At 37.2% G+C, this 24,944-nt stretch overlaps 1 protein-coding gene across 2 annotated transcripts; it reads left to right on the forward strand.

The window, feature by feature from the left end:
- Window positions 1–885: 885 nt before the first annotated feature.
- On the forward strand, window positions 886–24,925 carry pstpip2 (proline-serine-threonine phosphatase interacting protein 2). 2 transcript variants are annotated; one of them, XM_067433426.1, is made up of 15 exons: window positions 887–1,080; window positions 1,707–1,807; window positions 2,474–2,548; window positions 3,184–3,218; window positions 3,298–3,404; window positions 7,438–7,500; window positions 8,282–8,380; window positions 14,107–14,152; window positions 18,739–18,818; window positions 19,155–19,253; window positions 19,332–19,428; window positions 22,840–22,912; window positions 23,038–23,072; window positions 23,167–23,237; window positions 23,395–24,923. In XM_067433426.1, exons 1-14 carry the CDS (start codon window positions 1,048–1,050, stop codon window positions 23,220–23,222), a joined length of 999 nt encoding a protein of 332 aa, XP_067289527.1. In that variant the 5' UTR covers window positions 887–1,047; the 3' UTR covers window positions 23,223–23,237; window positions 23,395–24,923. The 2 variants fall into 2 exon arrangements, with proteins under 2 accessions (XP_067289528.1, XP_067289527.1); XM_067433427.1 differs by lacking the exon at window positions 2,474–2,548 and having other exon boundaries at window positions 886–1,080; window positions 23,395–24,925.
- The last annotated feature ends 19 nt before the right edge of the window (window positions 24,926–24,944 follow it).

Genomic DNA, 24,944 nt, shown 5'->3' on the forward strand with positions numbered 1-24,944 from the left:
ATACAGTCTTGGTGAAAATGAGAGATTTCTTTGTAAAACATTAAAACATCTTACTGACCTTACATTTTTTAACTGTAGTGTTGAATTATGGGTACTGTTAAGTGTTATCATGGATTGGCTGTTATAAATTAATGGTAACTTAAGTGTGTGTGTGTATATATTAATTACTGTTTGGTTACAGACATTCTTCAAAATATATTTTATGTGAGGGTGAGTAAATTATGAAAGATTTTTCATTTTTGTGTGAACTATCCCTTTAATTAAAAATATGTTATTGTTTAGTGTGGTATTTGTAGGTTGTTGTATCGTGTAGGACAGCCATGTCCATTAAATTATTTTTATATAACTATAATATTAGATTAGATTAGTTTATTATAAATTTATTTAAATAGGCCTACTACGGCTAGGCTTTTTGAGCAGGATGTGGGGACCATTGCAGTCATCGAGTGGTCATTTAGCTCTAATCTAAATAAATACCACAAAATTCCAAAATAACTTACGTTATGTAGTGTTAATATGTATCATATGAGTATACTATTATAAATTATGTAAGCATTTATAGTAAGTATCGTAGTAAGTAAATTAAACTCAACAGACTGGCAAAAGGAGCAGGCCCACCTTGCAAACATTATCTGCACTGAAAATATACAAGAAACTGTTATATTTTATCGCACATCAACATCTGAAGTGTTTAACACATCCAGCCATAAACTAAAGGTGTTTTAAGGTAAATATATTCAGTTGTAGCACATTTCTGTCAGTCATCGAAAAGTAACTTGAGCGATATGAATTGCAACTTCACAGTTCGGCCACTAGGTGGTGGTAGAAGTCCACGAAAGGTTGTGACTGAGTCCGTTTGCTGTTCCACCGCAAATTTCGCTCTCTGGACAGACGTGAAAGATGCGCGTTTAGGACCCTGAGGCGTGTGTTTTATACTCTTGATGTGCACCAGACCATCTCTGCGGTGTGAAATCAGTCATTTCGCTATTACAGCCTGATACGGAACTTCAGAGTGACTTTCTGTGTGAGCAAACAGCAGCCGACGCAATGAGAGAACTACATTTCAAGGATAGTTTTTGGGTAAGGTTTTTGTATTTTGGGGGGCATGGAGTAAATGTTTTTTAAACGGTGAAGATACTGTTTATTTCTACCATACTGAATTATAATCAGTTTACTCTGATGTGGTAGCCTATACGTTTTTAAACGATTTTAACCTCGTTTGCCACATACCGAAACAGCGTCAGTTCCCTTAAGGGAAGGATGGTCAGTTCATACTGAGTCGCCTAGGACTCCATTAAAAAACCCAACTATATATTTCCTTCTAAAATAGTACAGTGCAAATAAAACTAAAATATGAATGCATGTTATTTAACTTTTGGTCATCCCAGCCTGGGAACTTTGAGACCTTATTTGGCAAAACAAGCACTAAAGTGCAATTTAGTTTTGTTTTCTTAGCTTTTATTTTGGGCCATATCTAATGTTGACTGTGGCTTTGGGTATGATGCTATGTCTGCCCCTCAGACTTATAAATTACAGAGACTGTGATGGGCTCTCATGGTTAATGATAGTCAACAACCCAAACCACCATGTTTCTGAAGGCTACAGTGAGGAATTAGTGATATGTGGCACTGTGTGGATTCCTGGCAGATTTATTTGAGTGTGTTTTGTGTATTTCTTTCTACATCATCCTTCAATTGTGGGTGCAGAACACTGATATCACCAGCACAGCTGGATATGACAGCATCATCCAGCACATGAATGACGGCAAAAGGACATGCAAAGAAATCGAGGACTTCATGAAAGCCAGGTGAGAAGCCACAGTTATGAACTGAATAGACACTTTCACTTCAAACTCTTGAGGGTCTCACACGTATACATTTGTTCTGCTTTGTGCATTAACATGAATGTCATGGAATATTACTACCTCATGACGAGCATTGTTGCAAGATTTCCTGTTGTTCGTGTGAAAATGATTTACAGTTATAAGTGTTTCCATGCTCTGTTAAAGGGATAGTTCACCCAAAAATGAAAACTCTGTCATCATTTACTCAAATTACAAAGTTTCTTTCTTCTGTTGAACACAAAAGAAAATATTTTGCCTTGGTAATCATCGAACAGTTTCCCTTTGACTTCCATTGCCATACAACTGTCTGGTTACCGGGATTCTTCAAAATATATATTTTTTGTTTTCAGCAGAAGACAGAAACTTATACAGGTTTGAAATGACATAAGGTGAGTGAATATTGTCAGAATTTGTATTTTTGGGTGAACTATCCCTTTAAGTTACTGGAGTTCAATGTCAACAGAATTTTTTTTTTAAATTGTTCAAGTTTCATACAATTAGTCGAAGTTGTATTATTTTAACAAATACATTTCAGGCTAACAAATTTACTGATTGAAACTCATTAGTAATATCAGTATTTTTTTCTTGCATACAAAACATTTATTTAAAATATAAAAACATGATTTCCAGAGCTGCAATAGAAGAGAAATATGCCAAGGAACTGCTAGGTTTGTCTAAGAAAGTGTGTGGACACAGTGAAATGAAGTAAGTGCCAATGTCTGATTACAGGTATTATTTCGGTTGTATTTTTAAACATTGCAACAATCAAATCTTGAGGTTTCTTGTTGAGAAGTGTGCTATTAATATTCTAACCAATCAGACTATAAAAGGAGGAATCTGAGCCATATTAGGGACTTGGAGGTTGGCACTTTTGGGCTGAGCTGGTAAACAGTAACTAAGCAACCTCATTAAAGTTCCATAGCAATCGTATATCAAGACCCTAGCAACTGCCCACAACCACTTATCCATGCACCACTTACACTTTTAAGGTTTTGGGCTTGTTTTAGCAGTTAAATTCTTTCATTTGTTTAGCCAGAAATATCTTAAGTGAACTTTATAAGGCATTCATGTTGTTGTGTTGTTCTGATTAGATACTGATGCCCTTTAAAAAGATAAGATTTGAACAGAGCGGTGTTGATGTGCTGTATTAGATAAATTCAAACCTAAACAGTCTCTGTATTGGTCACATGTTTGTAGTTAGTTTGTGGTTTGTGCCTTTCCTCTTACTATGGGGTGATAAAAAAAACTGTCTACTTTAGTGACTGATGTCAGCAATTTTACACTAGTTTTATTGCACAAAATGGACGTTGGTTACTCATCAATGCTTTGTCTGTTTTTAGCACCCTGAAACGATCACTTGATGTTTTCAAATTACGTAAGTAAATACTGTCTGAAAATGTATTGATTGCAGTTTATTGTTCTGTTACCCACCTTTGTTTAAAATGCATGTTTAGAAACGGAAAATGTGAGTTTGTCTCATCTGCATTTGGCACAAACAATGAGGGAGGAAGCAAAAAAATTAGAAGACTTCAGAGAGAAACAGAAGGAGACCCGAAAGAAGGTAAGATGTACAAACTGCATTTTATACTTTGCAATTTACTTATTAAAAGTGAAATGTGCCATTTTTGCATTTCCAGTGTCAATAAACAGAAAGACTTTTCATACCTGGAGAAACTTATCATTGGGGTTCCTATTCATCTCTATGATAGTTGCTTAGCTAGGTCAGGTCCTCTTGGAAACAAGTGTCCAGTTCTTGCCACTGTTAGTTTTTTTTTACCCAGGGGTAAATGCAACCAGTTGCTCTAGAGTTGCAAGGAAATGGCAGTACTAACTAACTGATGGCACAACATGAACACGCACTTCTTCATGAACACTTCACTATTTTGTCTATCCTCAGCTGTGACAGTAAAAGCTACAGACAGGAAAGAATATATGTTACTACTGTGCAAAAATGAAATATTAGCAATAGAGTGCTGCAGTGATAATGTATTTTTTAAAGCCAAACCTACAAAGTTAGCATCCTGATTGCCTCAACAAAAACACAATAATATATTTTTTAATTGGCTTTTGGATTATTGCATGAAAATAAGGTCTCTGACCAACAAAAGCTTTTGAGTCTTACACACTTTGTTTATTTTGGATAATCTTCACAAATGAACACAATGAATTTTGAAGAGTAAATACAATTGACAGAAGTCAAGTTTAAATTGACCTGTTCAACCTAATGTTTTTTTTTTTAATATACTGAGAACCTCTGTAGTACCATTTAGCCATTTGTCAACAACCTTCTTTTTCAAGACAATTAAAAGGTGGTGTTACTGGTGTACACCTGCCTTTACATGCATTTGAACATGCATCTCTATCTTAATCCATATGGTTGAATATGGAGTTGGCCCAACTCTTGCAGCTAAAACAGGTTAACATTTTCTGGAAAGGCTTTCCACAAGGTTTAGGAGTGTGTTTATGGGAATTTTTGACCATTCTCCCAGAAGCACATTTTTTAGGTCAGGCACTGATGTTGGACGAGAAGGCCTGGCCTACTGTCTCCGCTCTAATTCATCCCAAAGGTGTTTTATTAGGTTGAGGTCAGGACTCTGTGCAGGCCAGTTAAGATCCTCCACATCAAACTCGCTCATTCATGTCTTTATGGACATTGTTTACATACTGGTGCGTGATCATGTTGGAACTGCAAGGGGCCATCCCCAAACTGTTCCCACAAAGTTGGGAGTATAAAATTGTCTAAAATGTCTTAGTATGTTGAACTAAGGGGCCAAGCCAAACTCCTGAAAAACAACCCCACACTATAACCCCACCTTCACCAAACTTTACACATAGCACAATGCAGTCAGGCAAGTAGCATTCTCTTGGGAACCACCAAATTCAGACTCGTATATTGGATTGCTAGACAGAGAAATGTGATTTGTCACTCAAGAGAACATGTCTAACCACTGCATCCAATGCTTTGCATTGCATTTGGTGATGTAAGGCTTGGATGCAGATGCTCGGCCATGGAAACCCATTCCATGAAGCTCTCTAGGCACTGTTCTTGAGTTAATCTAAAGGCTATATGAAATTTGGAGGTCTGTATTGACTCTGCAGAAAGTTGGTGACTCAGTATGCACTCTGATTTTAAGTGGCCTACCACTTTGTGGCTGAGTTTCTGTTGTTTCCATTTGCTTTCACTTTGTTATGATGCCACTAACAGTTGACTGTGGAATATTCAGTAGTGATGTAATTTCATGAATGGACTAATTGCATAGGTGGCAACCTATCACAGTACCACACTTGAATTCACTGAGCTCCAGAGAGCGACCCATTCTTTCACAAATGTGTGTAGAAGTAGTCTACATGCCTAGGTGCTTGATTTTATACACCCGTGGCCATGGAAGTGATTGGAAAACCTGAATTCAATGATTTTGAGGGGTGTCCCAATACTTGTTTTTAATGTCATAGATTAAACATGAAAATACCTTGTGGATATATCTTGTGTTTACCACAGACCTTCTTTCAGGCATTTAACCAAAAACCCATTGACCCATTGAAGTATGATGGAACCGGAAGTGCTAAAATGGAAATTAAGTTCTGGTCTTGACCTACAAACATTTATCCTTAAATATATATATCAATTTTCCTGCATCCCTGCAGAAAGAAGCATGCAGCCTTGATTAGAATTTTGTCTTTGAACTTCCATTTTTGCAGTAGCTCTGTATATCTTTATTGCATCAATGTCGAAGAATAATTCGCTAGTGATGTGGATTCACATGAGCATTGTAATGTTTGAAGCGGATGTCATAACAAATATCAGTCTGTGTTGCTATGCTGGCTGGTCGGAATGCTCTAAACAAACAGCACCATGTTTTGATAGTGAAAGAACCCTACAAATGACTTACTTTTAATATAGGAGAAAGTATTTTAAAGGTGCCCTAGAATGCGTTGAAACAATATGTTAAATTGTTCTCTGATATGTACATATAGGGTATGTGACTTATTTAAGGGCAAAAATTGTCCAGATACAGTTTTACACGTCCATTTACAACCCTATACATTGTCCCTATAATGTAATGCTCTGTTTTTGCCTTATTTGGAAGAGTCATGAATATTAATGTTGAGCTCTGCTCTGATTGGCTTATTTCAGCCCCTCACAGCTTACAGCACAGCAGTTCAGCTGTTCAACGAAGCGGCTCGTTAATCCTGACAGAACATAGACCGACTGAATGACACTTTAAGCAGAACATCTCAAATAGAGATTGCTAAAATTAACCCTACTTGTTTATTGGTGTTTTCAGATCATCCGCGCATGAGAAAGAGCTTGTGTTTATGCGGTTGCCAGATTTCAGTAATTTAAATCCCCCAAACAGAGCTTTTATGTGAAAAGAACAAATATACTATTCGGTGTTTACCTAAACATGTTCAATCTGGCAACGATATGCACGCTCTCTCGCGCGCGGATGATCTGAAAACACCAATAAACAAGTAAGCTGCATTTTATCAATCTCCATTTGAGATGCTCAGCTTAAAGTGTCATTCAGTATACATTTTAGACTTGTCTTGTTTCGTCAACGATATTGCATGTTTATATAACGTTAGTCACAATGTAGGCTACGCAGTGACTGTGATGTACTCTGAAATTCAAGCATTCATAGGCCTACTTCAGTTCTCAAAAATATAAACATATAACTTATATTTTTACAAAATGAATAGCCTTGTCAAATGACTGTTGTTTGAACTTATATGGTGGAAAAGGTGACGTTTGCTAGAACAATCTGTAAGCTATGTATCTACGGTTGTATTTTGTAATACAAAATATTAACCTTTGTCATTAGACACACTATTTAGTTTTGTATGGTACCTGGAATTTCCTGTTGTTACTGTACTAGCATCTTGCGTCATCTAGGCAATGCGGCCTCTCTAAGAAACTTTAAATTTAATCAGAAATCGTTTAAACAGCTTGTCAATAAGTGGATAAATCACTACTTACTGCTTGCAGGAATATAGTTGCCCTTTTCTTCAGTTTAAGACGTTGAGCCAAGCTTGCTTGAAATAGGCCGAACAAACGAACGATTTTGGAATAATTTGTTGTGGTATCCGATTATAATAACCCTCAACCATGACTTTTGACATATGAAAAGTCCTTGTGTCCCCTGCACAGCCTGAACTTGAAATGTATCACGAGAGCTGCCGTTTTTGCTATCCTCGCGTGATGCTTGTTTACCTGCAGTCCTGATGATTCGGCTCCGTCAGTTCCACCTGACAATGAACATGTTTGGACAGATGCAAATGGTGGGGGCGTGCATATAAATGATCCCCAACGCTTGCGTCACGGTTGGGGTTATGTTGAGAAGCACTTATTTTTCCGTGGTGTTTTTGATTCACGAGATTTACATATAAAGGAGGAGGCAATGGTGTTTGAGATTCACAGTATGTCATGTCCGTATACTGAACTCTTATTATTTCACTATGGCAAGGTTAATTCAATTTTTCATTCTAGGGCACCTTTAACAAGGAAAAAATGACACTTCATTTTCTAAATTACATAATGATATTCATGTTAAAATGAATAAATTTAATTAAAAAAAAATGTTTTTTTCACCCAGGTAGAACAGCAGATGGATGCTCTTCATAAGCAGAAGGCTGCTCAATATAAGAAAACAGCTGAGGTAAGCAGCATTCATCAGAGAGCAAAGCATACTTAGGAACTGTACTGTCTGTATACTGCCATCCATCAAGGTTGTTGCTAATAGGCGGTTTAGCACCACTTTTATGTGGTCTCTTATGTCCTTTATAGGAAGTATAGTTCTGAAGCAGTGGCAGGAGGGAAGTGCACCTGATTTTAGACATACAAAATGGGAAGTGATCTGTGCTGAATGGCATTGTTCATTAAAATGACTTCTGATCTAGACAGTGTTGAACTTAATGAATTCTATTTTCATTTTCTTTTATATGCATCAAGGTTTACCATGATGCATCCGTATTTCTTAGTTGAGAATGTAACGAAGGTTCTAGTACCACATCTGATTTTGCTCATGACCCTTTTGTAGATACAAGTTATTTGTCTATCCACCTACATAAGATAATTGTGCTTTATTTTACATATTCACATTTAGAATAACGATAAAGTCATCAAATTAGTGAAATTACACAAATGGAAGTAATAGATTTGGTTGCTTTTTCTTCACCAACTGCTTTAGCTCATCATCATTTAAATAAATATGATTAAAATATTAAAAGGAGATTAATATGTAGGCATGATTAATCATTGTCTATGGGTGTAGATCTAGATCAGAAATAAGTATTCAGTTCAGCATGTCTATGTATACAGTATAATAAAGAGTCAGACAATTTTGACTACCATATTATAGCTTATACAGAATATAGATTATAGTTAGACATACAATGCATTGGTTACTCGATTTTTTAATATCAGTGGGTATTTTTAAGGCAAAGAAGACCTATGATCAAAAGTGTCGGGACAAAGAGGAAGCAGAGCAGAACATGAACAGAAATGCCACCACTAGCAGTTCCAAGCAGCAAGAAAAGGTACGCAAGAAGAACTGTAACAGTGCATCTGTGTTTTTTTTCCAATCCTTTAAGACCGCTGCGAGAATCTTGCTTTCGTTTACATTTTCTTTGGTGCAGTGCATATTTAGGAGCCTCTTTATTTTCATAGCTTCGTGCATTTTGGACAGTGTTAGCAAGGCATCGCTTTATTGATATTCCTCTGGTTAAAGATTGATCCAAACCCTTAACTATTAACTATTAAACTTCTATGATTATTCAGCCTGAAACGATTTACATACAGACTCCATTTTGTAATGAAATATCGGCTTATAGGATAGAACTACCTGGATGACTTAAAACGCATTTAAATAGCTTTAGACTAGCCATAGACTAGAAAGGTCATAGAGTGCAACAGTGCCCACCCACTTTTTCAGTTGCGTTGGTTGCGGAAGTTTTTTTTTCTTTCTATTAATTTCTCCCAATTTTTATTTCAAAAAAGTATTTGTTAAAATATTTTAAGCCATGAACTAAGCCAAACAGTTACGAGATGAATCACAACATTACAAACTTTTCTTTGAAAGAAAAAAGCAATTTGAAAAACAGACAAAATGACAAAGGTAGAAGACTACTTCTGTAGTCTTACTTAACGGCTTTAGTAAGGAAAATAACTAAAATCCCATGATGCATAATACAATTAAAAATGATGGAACTACTTATCTGATTATATATACAAAGTTTATTGTAAAATATGCATAGGGATGCAAGAGTGTAGGGAGATCGACACAATTACGTAATTCGCAGTGCTTCATGGGAGTAGGCGGAGCTAACAAGATCTTTCAGCTCTCTGATTGGAGTTATTTTCTGTACAGCATAATGGATAATGTAAGTTTTTACCATCAATTCCACTGGTAAAGGGATTGTTCACCCAAAAACGAAAATTTGATGTTTATCTGCTTACCCCCAGGGCATCCAAGATGTTAGCGCTTAACTTGACACTTTTAATCTGTTTGTTATTCTTTGCCTTTTGCTGTATTATGTTACCGCCTAAATTTGTTCCGCATTTATCTCTCTTGTCCTTTATTAGTCTGCTATTGTTCTGCCAATGCTGCTTTTCTAATTCTTATTATTTTTTGTCTGCTAATGCTATTTGATTCTATTACTGCTTTCTGTTTTGATATTTAAAGGTCCCGTTCTTCATGTGTTTTCGAAGCTTTGATTATGTTTACAGCGTGCAATATAACATGAGTTCATGTTTCACGTGTAATAAAACACAGTATTTTTCACACAATTTACTTATCTGTACAGCACTGTTTTCTCTGTCCTAAAAACGGCCTGATGATTTCCTTGTTCTATGAAGTCCCTCCTTCAGAAACACGTAACGAGTTCTGATTGGGCCAGCGCTTCCCGTGTTGTGATTGGACAGCAGCTTAGCGCACTTTGTCCGGAAAGGTCCCGCCATAACGGGGAGATGCAAGCGCTGAATGCGCGCTCTTCTCCACGTGGGAGACCAACAAGACCATGCCCCCTATTTTGCGGTTCTAGTGACGTCATTCCTGAAGGAAGTGCAGAGGTGTAGTCCAAACTGGCCGTTTACTGTAGGCTTTGAAAGGGAACTTCTGTTAAATAAAATATCTCGCTTGGCATTGAACTTTGAGCTTCATAATTTTACAGGTATTATTTATGCTCTAACAGCAACATTACACACTAACTAAAGTTTGAAAGATGGAATCGAGAAGAACGGGACCTTTAATTTGTATTGCTTTTTCTTCTATGTTCTTTTGTTTTTGTTTAGTTTTTCTTTGGTCTTTTATCTGGCTTTTTTGTAAAGCACTTTGGTCAGTCAAGTGGCTGTTATAAAGGTGCTATATAAAAAAAATTGACCTTGACCTTTGTTTCTTCAGTAGAACACAAATTATTCAAATAATTCTAATTAGACCCCATTGACATGCATTATACGAGCAATGGTTGTTTGGAGTTAAAAATCTTAATTTGTGTTCTACTGAAGAAACAAACACACCTACATCTTGGATGCCCTGGGGGTAAGAAGATCCCTTTAAGGGTTAGTTCACTCAATAAGGAAAATTGCTCCATAATTTACTCACCCTCAAGCTATTCTAGTTGTATATGACTTTTTTCTTTCAGCCAAACACAATAAGAGTTACATTAAAAAATATAAGCTTCCAAGCTTTATAACGGGAGTGAATGGTAACAGATTTTGAAGCCAGGAAAAGCGCAACTGTCCAGCATAAAAGTAATCCATATAGCTTCAACGGTTGACAGACCTGAAGCGAATCGATGTGTAAGTAAGACAAAAGTATGACAAATATCCACAATTATAACTTTATAAACTGTAATCACTAGCTTCCGGTAACATCTGTCTGCGCATTCTTGAGAGAGTCAAGTTCTGCCATATGACACTGGCTCAGGCATAGCATAGCGTAAGCTTAGGTGAGAGTAGACACTTCTTGTGGTTCAAACAAATAAGGAGGAGAAACAAACTCAAGCTCCTCGGAAACTTGTGTACGACTGTTACCGGAAGCCAGTGATTGTAGTTTATAATGTTATAAATATGGACATTTTTCACTTCAGAAGCCTTTATTACCCCCCAGGAGTGTTGTCAAAAGTACAGACTGCGATACCAAGTTGGTACTGAAATGTAAAAAATATGACGCTTTGAGTGCTGTTGAACGGAATCATAAACACCTCTGATTGTCCATTGTGCTCATGCGTTCATTAGGTCAATGATTGGCTACAACGATCAGCGCTTCAAAAACATCAATGATGCTTTTAACAGAGCGCTTACACAGATACACACAGAGCGTTTAAAAGCAGGATTGGTCCACTGATCGATGCCTGCTTGTGCTTTCAAAAGTACAGTAATGCTGCCTTTAAAGGTTTATAAGTTATCTTTTAAAATCAATTTCTCTATGGAGAGACTGAATTGAGTTTTTACTTCCAGAACTTGACTGTTGCACTCTGTTACAACAAGACTTTTTTCAGGTTTTTATACTTCTAAAACTAATTTATTATGCATTGTATTTATAAAAAGCGTCATTGTTATTGCTTGTCATTTCAGAAGACTTGAGCGGCTATTATGTTGAGATATTAAGTAGCCGAGTTTGTGTTCAGAAGTGTTTGACAGCGTCCCAACTAGTAGAGAAGCTGTTTATTTAAAAAAGCAAACAACAAAAAACCTACGCTTCCACCTCACTAGTAATTTATTTTTAGTAGGGAAACTCACAAAACAGCAAAGCCAAGATCTGTGTGTGGGAGTGAGAGAGAACAGGAAAAAGAAACAGAGAGTATGTTCTGTAGATAAAAGGTGACTTTACTTTAGATTGTTTGCCACATTGTATCCAGAACAGTACATTTAGTATGGTGATTAAATCCGGTTGGAACTACCCCTTGCATTAAAGGATTTTAACACACATTTCAGGCAATTTGAGATGATACCAGAGCGGTGTGGTACAAACAAAACTAGCTGACACTAGCTATGTTTCATCTAAAGGTGTGAATTTAACTTGTGTGCAGATTGGAATATCGCATAAGATATTTGCCAATAAAGTAGCATTTCCACCCCATGTTTTTAAGAAAATAAACTAGTGACTTCCTGGGAAATTGGCACAAAATATATTTGATTTGAAACCAAAATGTATTTGAAAAACAGACAAAATGACAAAGGTACAAGACTGTGTACTTAACGGCTTTAGTAAGGGAAAGAACAAAAATCCCCTGACGCATAATCAAATTAAAAACGATGGAGATATATAAAACTACTAATTTTATTATTCTTATTTTAAATATCGTTTTTAATTTGATTATGCGTCATGGAATTATTTTTATTATATATATATATATATATATATATATATATATATATATATATATATATATATATATATATATATATATATAATAGTTTATTTGTAAAATATGCATATATATTAAAATATTTAAGTATTTTGAGATTGCAAAATATCTGTATTAAACATCATGTCTCTTTTATCCTAAATCATAAATGCTGTCATGTTATCTTGCGTTCATTGGGATATTTGCTAATGAATTCTAATTTGTCTTAGTTTCTTGCATCTTTAAACATTTTGTAGCTGCTTTTATACTTCACAGACACATTGCATTAAGTTAAAGGTGTCATGAACTGGCTTTTTTATTTTTTTATACTGTTGTCTGAGGTCAACTAAGGATGTTCGTGTGGTTTTTACATTCAAAATCATAATACCTAATAAGTAATAGGCTATTTTCTACACCGATTTTGAGACTCTCTCCAAAACGCTGGGTTTTGATGGGCGTGCCGCACTGGATACTTGGAATTAAACGCCCACGGCTAGGATTGGATAAGATTTGCATATTTAATGAGCTTAAGCTCCCCTGTCTGTTCAGTTCACATGAGGGAGAGAAGAGATTGAGGGCGAAGCGGCAACCGGAATGATTTTCTCGACCACAGGGCTCGTAAACGTATTTATCAATCCAAACACAATGATTTATTTGAGATCCACCCGCGATTGATTGGAATATTATTTTCATATTACACATTGCCCGCTAGATCAGTTGATATAAATGCAAACCGCGCCCACACACACACGTGCGTGCTCCGCCCTTCAAAAGTCGAAATTAGAGAGACAACAACACAGATCAAGAACGGAATATAATGAGATTCATCAGCCTGCCAGGCTTTGCGAGCCCTGGCCCGTACGAGTCCAGTGTGCTAAAGGTATGCTATGTTAAACACGTACAAATAAGCAAAACGATCTATAACACTGCAATACTATTTACTCACATAAGTGTGTTGCACAATTCCTGTCGGATCCAAATCCAGCATCGACCGGAGATTTGTTTACAAACGATCCTGCACTGAAATGAAGTGAACATGTCTTCCCCACTTGAGCTGGAACTTAAAAAATAAAGTTAAACCACACATTCCTAATATTAGGATTATTATTAGCTTATGCAGCGACTGTGTTCCTCCACAACCAGGAAGAGCGCAATATCTTCGAGCCGATCACCTCCATGAATTGGTGGGCGGGGCTACTTGATTAGACACGCTGTAGATTCTTTATAGGCGGCGTTTCGTTGTGCACTGACGTCAGTATGAAGCACAGGACCGTTTGCTGGGTCTATAAAAGCTTTTCTTTGTCTAACGAGGAAGTTTTCAGCTCTGAAACTTAGAGGATATTCTTATATTACCATGACCTTTTATATATCAAAAGCTCAAGGGAAAGTTGATTTCTCAATTCATCACCCCTTTAAGAGACTCGTGTGCGTTCAGAAAACAAGATGTGTGTTGTACCGTTAGCATAATGCTTCTGAAAACTCAAATCTAATTCTGTTTTGTGTAAGAAGACGTTATTAGCATTTACTTGGAACACTTTCTTTTCTAAATGGAAAGAAAAGCAAAGATAAATTCAGGCCTAAATTCCACAGAGCTGCATATCTCAAGTGAAGGCAAATGAGTTTCAAAATTGCAGCATGCAAAACAAACCAGCAAGGCCACGCATGGGAACAGATGACTGCCTCAGCATGTACAGTACTGTGAATCATTGTCAAACATGGCAGTAATGTTGGAAGTATTTGTGATACCCTTAGGACAAGACTCTTGAGCTTTTGAAAGGCTGTAAACTATAAACATAGAGAACAGATAAAAAAGAGAGAAGAGCAGTTGAGCTGTCTGTAATATGTGCCGGTAAGATATGAATGACTGTACAAAGACATTCGGTTGTATAAATTATAACACTATCTCATACTTTTAGCTGTATGCCAAAACACAGCAAGCCAAGCAGACAGCAGAGGAAGCAGGTAAGAAGATGCACTAATAATATACTTGCTAATAATAGTGTTCTTTATATAGGGCTGGGCTATATATATATATATATATATATATATATATATATATATATATATATATACAGTCTTGTTCAAAATAATAGCAGTACAATGTGACTAACCAGAATAATCAAGGTTTTTCATATATTTTTTTATTGCTACGTGGCAAACAAGTTACCAGTAGGTTCAGTAGATTCTCAGAAAACAAATGAGACCCAGCATTCATGATATGCACGCTCTTAAGGCTGTGCAATTGGGCAATTAGTTGAATTAGTTGAAAGGGGTGTGTTCAAAAAAATAGCAGTGTGGCATTCAATCACTGAGGTCATCAATTTTGTGAAGAAACAGGTGTGAATCAGGTGGCCCCTATTTAAGGATGAAGCCAACACTTGTTGAACATGCATTTGAAAGCTGAGGAAAATGGGTCGTTCAAGACATTGTTCAGAAGAACAGCGTACTTTGATTAAAAAGTTGATTAGAGAGGGGAAAACCTATAAAGAGGTGCAAAAAATGATAGGCTGTTCAGCTAAAATGATCTCCAATGCCTTAAAACGGAGAGCAAAACCAGAGAGACGTGGAAGAAAACGGAAGACAACCATCAAAATGGATAGAAGAATAACCAGAATGGCAAAGGCTCAGCCAATGATCACCTCCAGGATGATCAAAGACAGTCTGGAGTTACCTGTAAGTACTGTGACAGTTAGAAGACGTCTGTGTGAAGCTAATCTATTTTCAAGAATCCCCCGCAAAGTCCCTCTGTTAAAAAAAAGGCATGTGCAGAAGAGGTTACAATTTGCCAAAGAACACATCAACTGGCCTAAAGAGAAATGGAGGAACATTTTGTGGACTGATGAGAGTAAAATTGTTCTTTTTGGGTCCAAGGGCCACAGGCAGTTTGTGAGACGACCCCCAAACTCTGAATTCAAGCCACAGTACACAGTGAAGACAGTGAAGCATGGAGGTGCAAGCATCATGATATGGGCATGTTTCTCCTACTATGGTGTTGGGCCTATTTATCGCATACCAGGGATCATGGATCAGTTTGCATATGTTAAAATACTTGAAGAGGTCATGTTGCCCTATGCTGAAGAGGACATGTCCTTGAAACGGTTGTTTCAACAAGACAATGACCCAAAACACACTAGTAAACGGGCAAAGTCTTGGTTCCAAACCAACAAAATTAATGTTATGGAGTGGCCAGCCCAATCTCCAGACCTTAATCCAATTGAGAACTTGTGGGGTGATATCAAAAATGCTGTTTCTGAAGCAAAACCAAGAAATGTGAATGAATTGTGGAATGTTGTTAAAGAATCATGGAGTGGAATAACAGCTGAGAGGTGCCACAAGTTGGTTGACTCCATGCCACACAGATGTCAAGCAGTTTTAAAAAACTGTGGTCATACAACTAAATATTAGTTTAGTGATTCACAGGATTGCTAAATCCCAGAAAAAAAAATGTTTGTACAAAATAGTTTTGAGTTTGTACAGTCAAAGGTAGACACTGCTATTTTTTTGAACACACCCCTTTCAACTAATTGCCCAATTGCACAGCCTTAAGAGCGTGCATATCATGAATGCTGGGTCTCATTTGTTTTCTGACAATCTACTGAACCTACTGGTAACTTGTTTGCCACGTAGCAATAAAAAATATACTAAAATCCTTGATTATTCTGGTTAGTCACATTGCACTGCTATTATTTTGAACAAGACTGTATATATATATATATACATATATATATATACACACATATACACACACATATACATATACATATACATATACATATATATATATATATGATTCTGTTGGCAATATAAAACTAAGCAATACTGAATATTGTATATTTGTTATATGTGCTTTTTATCTGGCTATTATGCTTCTTTAAAGGGATCCCATGGTGTTGAGACTTGTATGGCTTAATATAACATAAATGATGTCTCTTACTGAATTATGTGGTAGAAAACCCATGAAAGATCTACGTTATTTAAAAAATCGATTTTATATTTGGACCATGGGCGGCGCCATTTTGTTTGCGTTCTAGGTTGATGACGTAGAGTGGTTGAACTCCTCAATCAGCTGGCGTTACCCGTTGCTATTTTTACCACAACGCAACTCGAAAATTGTTTCAGAGTTAAACAAAACAAATGAATTGCTTTGTAATTGTACTTAAAACACACTCAAACATACATGTGCACACAAACTCACCTACACAAGTCACAAACAGATCGGCGGGCGCGCACACACACACCTGACTGCTCTGTCTCAATCGCATGCATCATCACCAAAACATCCTGCCTCTCTTCCTCACGTTACTTTATCCCATCGTCCTACCTAGATATTTCCCTCTGCTGGTCACATTAGGCATTATAGTTAATCTACTATCAACAGTCTATCTAGGGAACAGGATGTGTTGAACAGGATATCAACACGTACAGGGAATAGATTGAGGGTTATGTATGCGCGCGCAGTGCGTGCGTGTGTGTGTGTGTTCGCGCCGATCTGTTGTGTGTGTGTGTTCGCGCCGATCTGTTGGGGTGTGTGTGTGTGTGTGTGTGTGTTCGCGCCGATCTGTTGGGGTGTGTGTGAGTCTGTGTGAGAGAGAGAGTTTGTGTGCACATGTATGTTTGAGTGCGTGAAGTCGGACAGCTGTTTGTAAATCGGCTTTACTCGTTATTGCGCTGGAACGTGAGACTGAATGACTGCACTCGAACATGTCCACTATGGTGTCGGACAACACTACAAATGTCCGTCCCTTCAAATAATGCCCTATTTAAGGGTATAGGGTCGATTTCAGATTCAGCCCCTGTCGTGGAGACTGAGCAGCCCAACATCTCGATTGAGACAGAGCCTGTCGTGTGCGCGCCCGCCGATCTGTTTGTGACTTGTGTAGGTGAGTTTGTGTGCACATGTATGTTTGAGTGTGTTTTAAGTATAATTACAAAGGAATTCATTGGTTTTGTTTAACTCTGAAACAATTTTCGAGTTGCGTTGTGGTAAAAATAGCTACGGGTAATGCCAGCTGATTGAGGAGTTCAACCACTCTACGTCATCAACCTAGAACGCAAACAAAATGGCGCCGCCCATGGTCCAAATATAAAATCGATTTTTAAAATAACGTAGATCTTTCATGGGTTTTCTACTACATAATTCAGTAAGAGACATCATTTATGTTATATTAAGCCATACAAGTCTCAACACCAGGGGATCCCTTTAACACCAGCTTGTATGTATAAGAGCATTAAGACAAGTGAATAATATAACGATATATTGGCCAGATGGATCAATCAGATGATAATTGGGTTGTGTTCATTTTGAGCACTGCTACTTAATCTAGTGTGAAACGTACAGCATGGCCAGTGTAGTCTGATTCCCCAATGGTTAAGTTGGTTGGTGAATGAACAACTGCACAATCAATGTAGTCTTATTATCATTTGAATGACTCTTATGGGTCAGTTCTTTTTTAGTTAATCAAACGCATACATCTTAACCTGTGTTGTTCTTAAGGCTTATGTAGTTACTGATTACTTTGTGCATATGTCAGTGTGTAGTTAAATGTACACATTATATTGGTATCATGTGCTGCCAAAACAGTGCTGACCTGCCAAGGCATGGACTCCACAAAACCCCTGAAGTTGTCCTGTGATATCTGGCGCCAAATTGTTAGCAGCAGATCCTTCAAGTCTTGAAGGTGCCACTGTGGATCAAACTTGTTGGTCCAGCACATCCCACATATGCTCAATTGGATTGAGACATAGAGAATTGCCAGGGCAACACTTTGAACTCTTCATCATCTTCCTCTAACGGAAGGAGATAGCCTTCATTGCATTCGTGTATTAATGAGTCTTAGGCACCCAACAACCTGTCAGTGGTTTGTCCCTCCTTGGACCACTGTTAGTAAATTCTCACCACTGCTGAGGGCTGACCAGGATTGGCCTACAAACCTTGGTGTTTCAGAGATACTCTGACCAAGTCACATTTCCTTTTTTTGGCCATTGTCAGTCACTCAGATTCCTGGCCATTTCTCCTGCATCCAACATGTTGATTATGAGAATTGATTGTTTGCTTACCATCTTATCTACCCAGCCATCAATATGTGGCCCTGTTAGAAGATGTTTAACAATATTTACTTCATCTGTGACTGTTTTGGCCTATTAGTGTATGCTTTAGTATTGTTATTAAATATATTGTTAAGGCCAATTATTTGATTGTATTTATATGGAATTTCATTAATCATTTCCCCAAATCTTTTTTAATCCAAATTACTAATAGAACAATTAGGACCAAGAATCATTAAGATCATTTTTGTGAAAGATATATAGGTAACATACCAGTTAATTTCTATGTATTCAGTGTATATAAATTCTGATGATTAAATATCTTTGTGCTTATTTAGTGAAAATGAATCTAACGCATAAATATTAAGATGTGACACAAATATGACCAAAAGGCCTAAAAATATTGCGATATGACTTTATTTAGCTGTATTGCCCAGCCCTAACACACAACACAAGTCTTCTATTTCTTTTCTAATTATGCCTTATGTTTGGCTGCATAATAGACAGGATATATAGTCAGAATGTGTCCGTGCTGGGGAAGATGAGAGAGGAGTGGCTGAACGAGCATGTCAAAGCATGCGAGGTGAGCGCTACGCCCCGGCCTGCATCACACACCCCAACACTGATGATTGCTTTTCACAACTAATCGATGACAAATCAAACCTGATCATGCTAGGTCATGTGAAGCCTGGTCTTGAAAATGGGTTGTAAATGGCATTTCATGTTTCACTGTAAAACCATTAAAGATCAAACAAAAATTCAAAACTATTGAATGACACAAAAAGACTGAATTTAAACATGCTTTAACAGGTTAGGGACTTACTGGCTGGTGTTCTAATGTGACTGAGGAAAGACATTTTATTGGGTTGTTTACATTATGATCTTTCTACTTTGACATCTCATGAGCATGTTGCTGCAGTTTTTTGAGAAACAGGAACTGGAGAGGATTAACATGCTGAGGAACATAGTGTGGACCCATCTCAACCATCTCTCCCAGCAGTGTGTCACCAGCGACGAGGTAAGCTGAGCTGCGCACCATCAGGTAAGAAGACCCACATATGGAACTTACCTTACCTTGTCCACTTCTGTTACGCAGCTCTATGAGGAAGTGAGGAAGTCACTGGAGCAATGTAACATTCAAGAAGACATTGAGCATTTTATCAACCTCAGAAGAACCGGAGACAAACCGCCAGGTACTCTCAGCATTTTTTTTACAACAGTCACATTGCGTTTTTATTTATCGATGTTCATTTCCAGTCATTAGGGGGACCTATTGTATACATTGGTGTTCTTATTATTCTTGTTTCTTCTTCTTCTTACGCTCTGGAAGTCTATGGCAGCCCATACAGGGTATCCGCGGGGTCTTAAAAAGTCTTAAAAGGTGATAAATCAATTTTGGGAAAATTAAGACCCTTATAAAGTATTAAAAAGTCTTATCACGGCTTTATAAAGTCTTAAATTTTGAAAGTATTTTGTTCAAGCTTTGTCAAAAGAGTTTGACTCCAAAAAGTATTTATGAATATATTTATTTTCATCCCCATAAGTATTAAAAAACAACGGGATGCTCAGTCTGAGATCGGCTCGGAGCGCGCGCACCAGGGATGGAAATTAGCACCGCCACCAGCCAAATGCGGCTGATTTAGAGTTGTGGCGGGTAAACTCGCTTCACCTACCGAGCTGTTTCACCTCTTTGTAAGCTTTGTTCAATGGATGCGAGTGCTGCCGTATGTGCGCATATAATCTGTAGTTTTCTCCGTCATCATTTGCGTGAAGCCGCGCTGTGAGACTCGCGCGCGCGCCGAGAGAAGATCTGACGCTGCGCATCCCCCGAGAGCGCGCACTCGTCTCACAGCGCGCAAATATTAAGTTCTCTTTCAAGTCTTGTGCTTAAACGGACAAACTCACACAAGAAGTATGTCAACATGTCCATCTTGATGAGTATCCTAGCAGACATAGTCTGAATATGCCTTAAGTGAACTGTATAGCATGCACAGTCGAGAAAGATGAGCATATCCCTGCCTCAGGTCTTAAAGGGGCAGTAGCAGCCTTTACTGCTGCCTGAGTGATGTCCTTATATTTAGTTTGACATTAAACAATGCTCTTGATTCAATAGCTTTTGTAAGTTTAATAAGGATTAATCTTTAATTTAAACAGTTAAATATGCAGTTATTTTACATTTGATTACTTTATTCAATTTCTGTACCTTTCTGCAGGCCAGTAGGCCTGTACATTATTATAATTGAATTTTATTTTTTGGTTTTCGGCTTTGGTTTCTTCTTTTTTTGTTTCGGCCAAGAATTTTGATTTCGGTGCATCCCTACTGACAATCTTCTGCTCAGTATGTTGTCAACACGCTTCAAAGATGCCAGAACGAATAGTTTCATTCTTGGGACTAAAAACCATAAAACTGGAAGCCATAAAAGACCACAAATCATCGTGAAAATGTCAGTATTTCATTGAGACTTGAGATTAAATAAACTGTTTAAGTATTGTAGAGCTTGTAGTATTAATTTGTTAAAAACTAAAAAGTGGCTGGTAAAAACATTGAGTGGTAGACTTTGAAAAAAGTTTATTTCCATCCCTGGCGAGCGCTGTCTACGGGTGACGTCATGTATTTTGCGAAATGTGCAGTTAGGTAATGTGTCGCCCTCCATACGTTGTAAAACAGATAAGCAATATAAACAATACAAAATTGGCCTACGATAGAGATTTTAAGTCTACATTCGACTACAACTGTTTATTAAAGGTTTGTTGCCGATTAGAACTTGAAGTGCGATGAGGTCTTAAAATATTTTGAGAAGGTCTTTAAAAAGTCTTAAAAAGGTATTGAAATTAACTTCAGGATTCCTGCATATACCCTGCCATAGAACCGCTTTCGGGAAAGTTATGAAATTTGGCACACAGATAGAGGACAGACCCATCAACTACAAATTTGGTGTTGCTAGATCAAACTCTCTAGCGCCACGCCACCACTTGCCCAAAGTTTCACTCATGTTTATGCAAATAACTTTTGAACCACAAGGGATAGAAACAAAACTATCCTCCGATTCCTTGGCTCAATACAATTATAATGCTCCCCCATCATTTTCCGTCATAATTTTCCCACCAAAAATACTACTTTTTCAAACTTTTCATGAAAATGTAATCAGATCATCCACAGCTCAACTGTTCTCGAATAACTCACCAACAAATTTGATGAAGAGACTGCCAAATTGGGCACGAGGCTATATCTCCGTAACACTTCAGTGTATTCAGCCCAAACTTGGTAAATGTCATCACAAGCATGACCTGAGGCTACGTGTTTCTAGCGCCACCTACTGGTCAAAAGATATGAAAAATTGTCTCTTTTGCTTATAACTTCTGAATGGTTTGTTAAAAACAAACTTCGGATTCAGTGCATCATGCCAAATCAAATGGTACCTAATTTTCCCATATCGACCATTTTGATTTTTACATTTAACTCATTTTTGCAGTTGGTCTGCTGCTAACTTCCTTGTGTGCTTTTGTTGTGCTTGGCCCCAATAATTGCTGCTTGGAGCTATATTTTTTATTTTAATTCACGGAAAAAAAGTTTTTGTTCAAGGGCCAAAAGATTTTTTTCCCAATTCAATTTGCCACATTGACCAGCAGAAAGCTGCTTGGTTTAAAAAGTGACTTTCTGGGAACTGTACTCAATACGTTACAACCAGGGCTTACCAGCCAATGTGGCTAGAGGTTTTCCAAAGTCACTAGCCACTCAGCATTTTCACTTGCCACAATTTTACTTTGATATAATGGAGAAAAACTGCCATATACCAGTAGATATTGTGAATATTATCTCATTCTCATAATTTGGCAGCAGGTATATTAGGCTGCTGTCACTTTAAGTGCTGAAACACGTTTTCTTTCTCAACTGTTTTTAAACCTAAAACATAACTGTCTATGTTAATGTGAATACTTGCTAAGGTTGTCATTTTGACATTATATTGTGTGTATTTGACTGTTTAAGAAGAAATAACTCATTTTCGTACTCCGCAGCGGCTTTATGTGCATGAGCTTTGAGTGTGAGCACAAAACTTGCGGAAATTATTCAAATGATAGCCAATATGCACAATCCCATGGCGACGAGTGAGAAAGTGCAACAAGTATTATGTGTCTATTTGGTGGAAAATGAGTATTGGAAGCATTTCCGATATTTCAATATCGATATGTATCGAAAATCTATATCTTTCACAACACTACAGTTAATTATTCAAATGCCTTTTTAAAAGTCTCTAATTGAAAATTGTTTATATTATATATAAAATTCAACTCGACAATGTGGCTAGTAGGCGGTGTTGCCAAGTCAGCGGTTTTCCCACAGGTTTGGGCTACTTTTAAGTTGTTGCCGCGGGTACATTTTTATTGAATAGTGATTTAAATTTCAGTCTTTCTTCACATCAAGCTATCATATATCTTCTGTTTGGTTTACTTTTATTGTGCTTTTTTTGTCCTTGAGCTTGATGGTCTGCAGCGTGAACATTCATACTAAGTTTTTGTTTGAGTTCCACTCAGATATGAGCTTGATGACATTTTATTTTTGGTTGAGCCATCCTTTAATGTTTATTGAACTGATTTTTCTGCAGCGCCTGTTCCATATGAGAACTTCTACAATAATCAGAGATCGGCTCCCGTTCGCTCGCTTCCAACAGCTCTCAGGTGACCCCTCACTCCTTACAGATGGATCTCGCAAACTGACATTCAACGATTAGATAGTCACTTTATTTTTTAGGTAAATTCTTACTTTTATAGTATCTTATGTCTTGCTGTCTGCTGTATTTCAGGAGAGGAGCAGCACCTCCGCCGCCAACTGCAGAAAGTATGAAAATATTATATGTATAGCAATGTATTTATACATTCTCTTTTGCATGTTTATTCAATTCCCAATTCTTGTTGTATCTTTCATTTTTCAGATGACCCTTTATACTCGACTGTAGCGGAACCAGGGTACAGCTTAATACGATACTAATAAGAGAATAATTCGGTAAGAATTCTTGAAGGAATGTAACCTTGACTTACAATTTACAAACAGTAATATTAATGCTAGAGCAAGAATTATACAGTTTCTAATGTTGTTTAAAAATCCCTTGAATGTTTCCTTGAGGAAATGGTGTTTTAGTTATTGTTATGTTCTTTTCCAGTCTTTGCAAACCCTGCTGCTTCTTAATGGGAATACAATGAAGGCATTTGCAACTTTTTTTCATCAAGAGCTGAAAAGCACATTGGCTATCTCCTAATGCTGTTACCAGCGTCCTCATATGAGAGTTTATTGTGTCCTGGCATGAAGGGGTGTTCTTACCTCTGTATAAAAAGCATTTTTAACTTGCTAACCTAAAATCCACCTTTGCAAACAGAGTGAGCTTTGACACTATTGTGTAGTGGTAAAAGGTCTAATCTTGAAGTTCTCACTACATTGATAACATCATCAAAACAACATTGATAGATCTTTGTATTTTAATTACTGTAAAAAAAGGTTGACTAATATAGATTAAAGGGCTACACCCAAAAATGAAAATTAGCCCATGATTTACTCCTCTTCATGTCATCCTAGGTGTATATGACACAATTAGAGTTATATTAAAAAAAGTCCTGGCTAATCCAATATTTAGAATGGCAGACAAAAAAACTCATACAGGTTTGTAACAACATGAGGGTGAGTAAATGACAGAATTTTCATTTTTGGGTGAACTAACCCTTTCATAAAGCCTTCTGCAGCCAATCGATGAGTTTGTGTAAGAAAAGTATCCGTTTTCATATGTCATATACACCTAGTATGACTTGAGGGTGAGTAAATCATGGGCTAATTTTTGTTTTTGGGTGAACTAACCTTTTAAGGAACTTAAAGGTGGAGTGTACAACATTGCATCTGTAGTGGCACCAAATGGAATTGCAGTTAATCTGAGCAGCCTGACTGGGCTCAACCAATGGTGTGTATTTGGGGGCGGGACTACTGAATTTTAACAGGGAACCCTGCCAAAAAAAAAAAAAAACACATTTAACCTTTCACCCTCCCTATCCCCAATGCGATTTGGGCTTGTTTTGGGCTAATTTTGAGTAGCAATTGGGCAGGTTTTGTTGTGAAAACCTGGCAACGCTGCTTTTAAGTTTGGTTCTGCTAGTGGTACACACTTCACCTTTAAAGCAGCTTTAAAAAGGCTGCAAAAAGCATAATTTATTTCTAATGTAATATTCTATACACTGTCAATACAGTCCTGCACCACTGGATACATTTCTTCAATAAATGTATTTTATTTTAATTTATTTGATCTCATTTTCCATTGAAAAACAGTATGGTATGTCAGCTTTATTCCTTGGTTGAGGAGTGTCTGTTTGAAACATGCATATAAAAACATTATCAAGATGGCTGCCAAGTGAACAAACAAGATTCTGCTGTACCGCTGGATAACAAGAAAGTCCTTGTGGTTAATTTGTTTTTGCTAACACATTGCAGTTCAAAGAACATCCAAGTACAATTCTAAGATGACGGATATACCGTGTCTATAAATGTAAACATACTACACATAACCAGCATACACTCTTGAAATCGGCATAGTGTTTTTTCCCTTGTGACACACATCCAAGTGAAAGTTTTTTGAAAAATAAAATGTAGGGAGGGACTTGATTGGATGGTTGTGGTTTGCTATTGGTGGATCTCATGTGAGTGACAGGATGCCCCGCTCTCACACCATTA

Source organism: Pseudorasbora parva, chromosome 23 (assembly GCF_024679245.1).
Source record: "Pseudorasbora parva isolate DD20220531a chromosome 23, ASM2467924v1, whole genome shotgun sequence".
NCBI classification, from domain to species: Eukaryota; Metazoa; Chordata; class Actinopteri; order Cypriniformes; family Gobionidae; genus Pseudorasbora; species Pseudorasbora parva.

Bases quoted from the DNA above. Each gene is read 5' to 3' on its own strand.
- pstpip2 (XM_067433426.1), top strand. From the start codon at position 1,048: ATGAGAGAACTACATTTCAAGGATAGTTTTTGG. The intron at 7,501-8,281 runs GTAAGCAGCATT...GGTATTTTTAAG, and splicing joins AATATAAGAAAACAGCTGAG to GCAAAGAAGACCTATGATCA. The intron at 14,153-18,738 runs GTAAGAAGATGC...GCTGCATAATAG, and splicing joins GCAGACAGCAGAGGAAGCAG to ACAGGATATATAGTCAGAAT.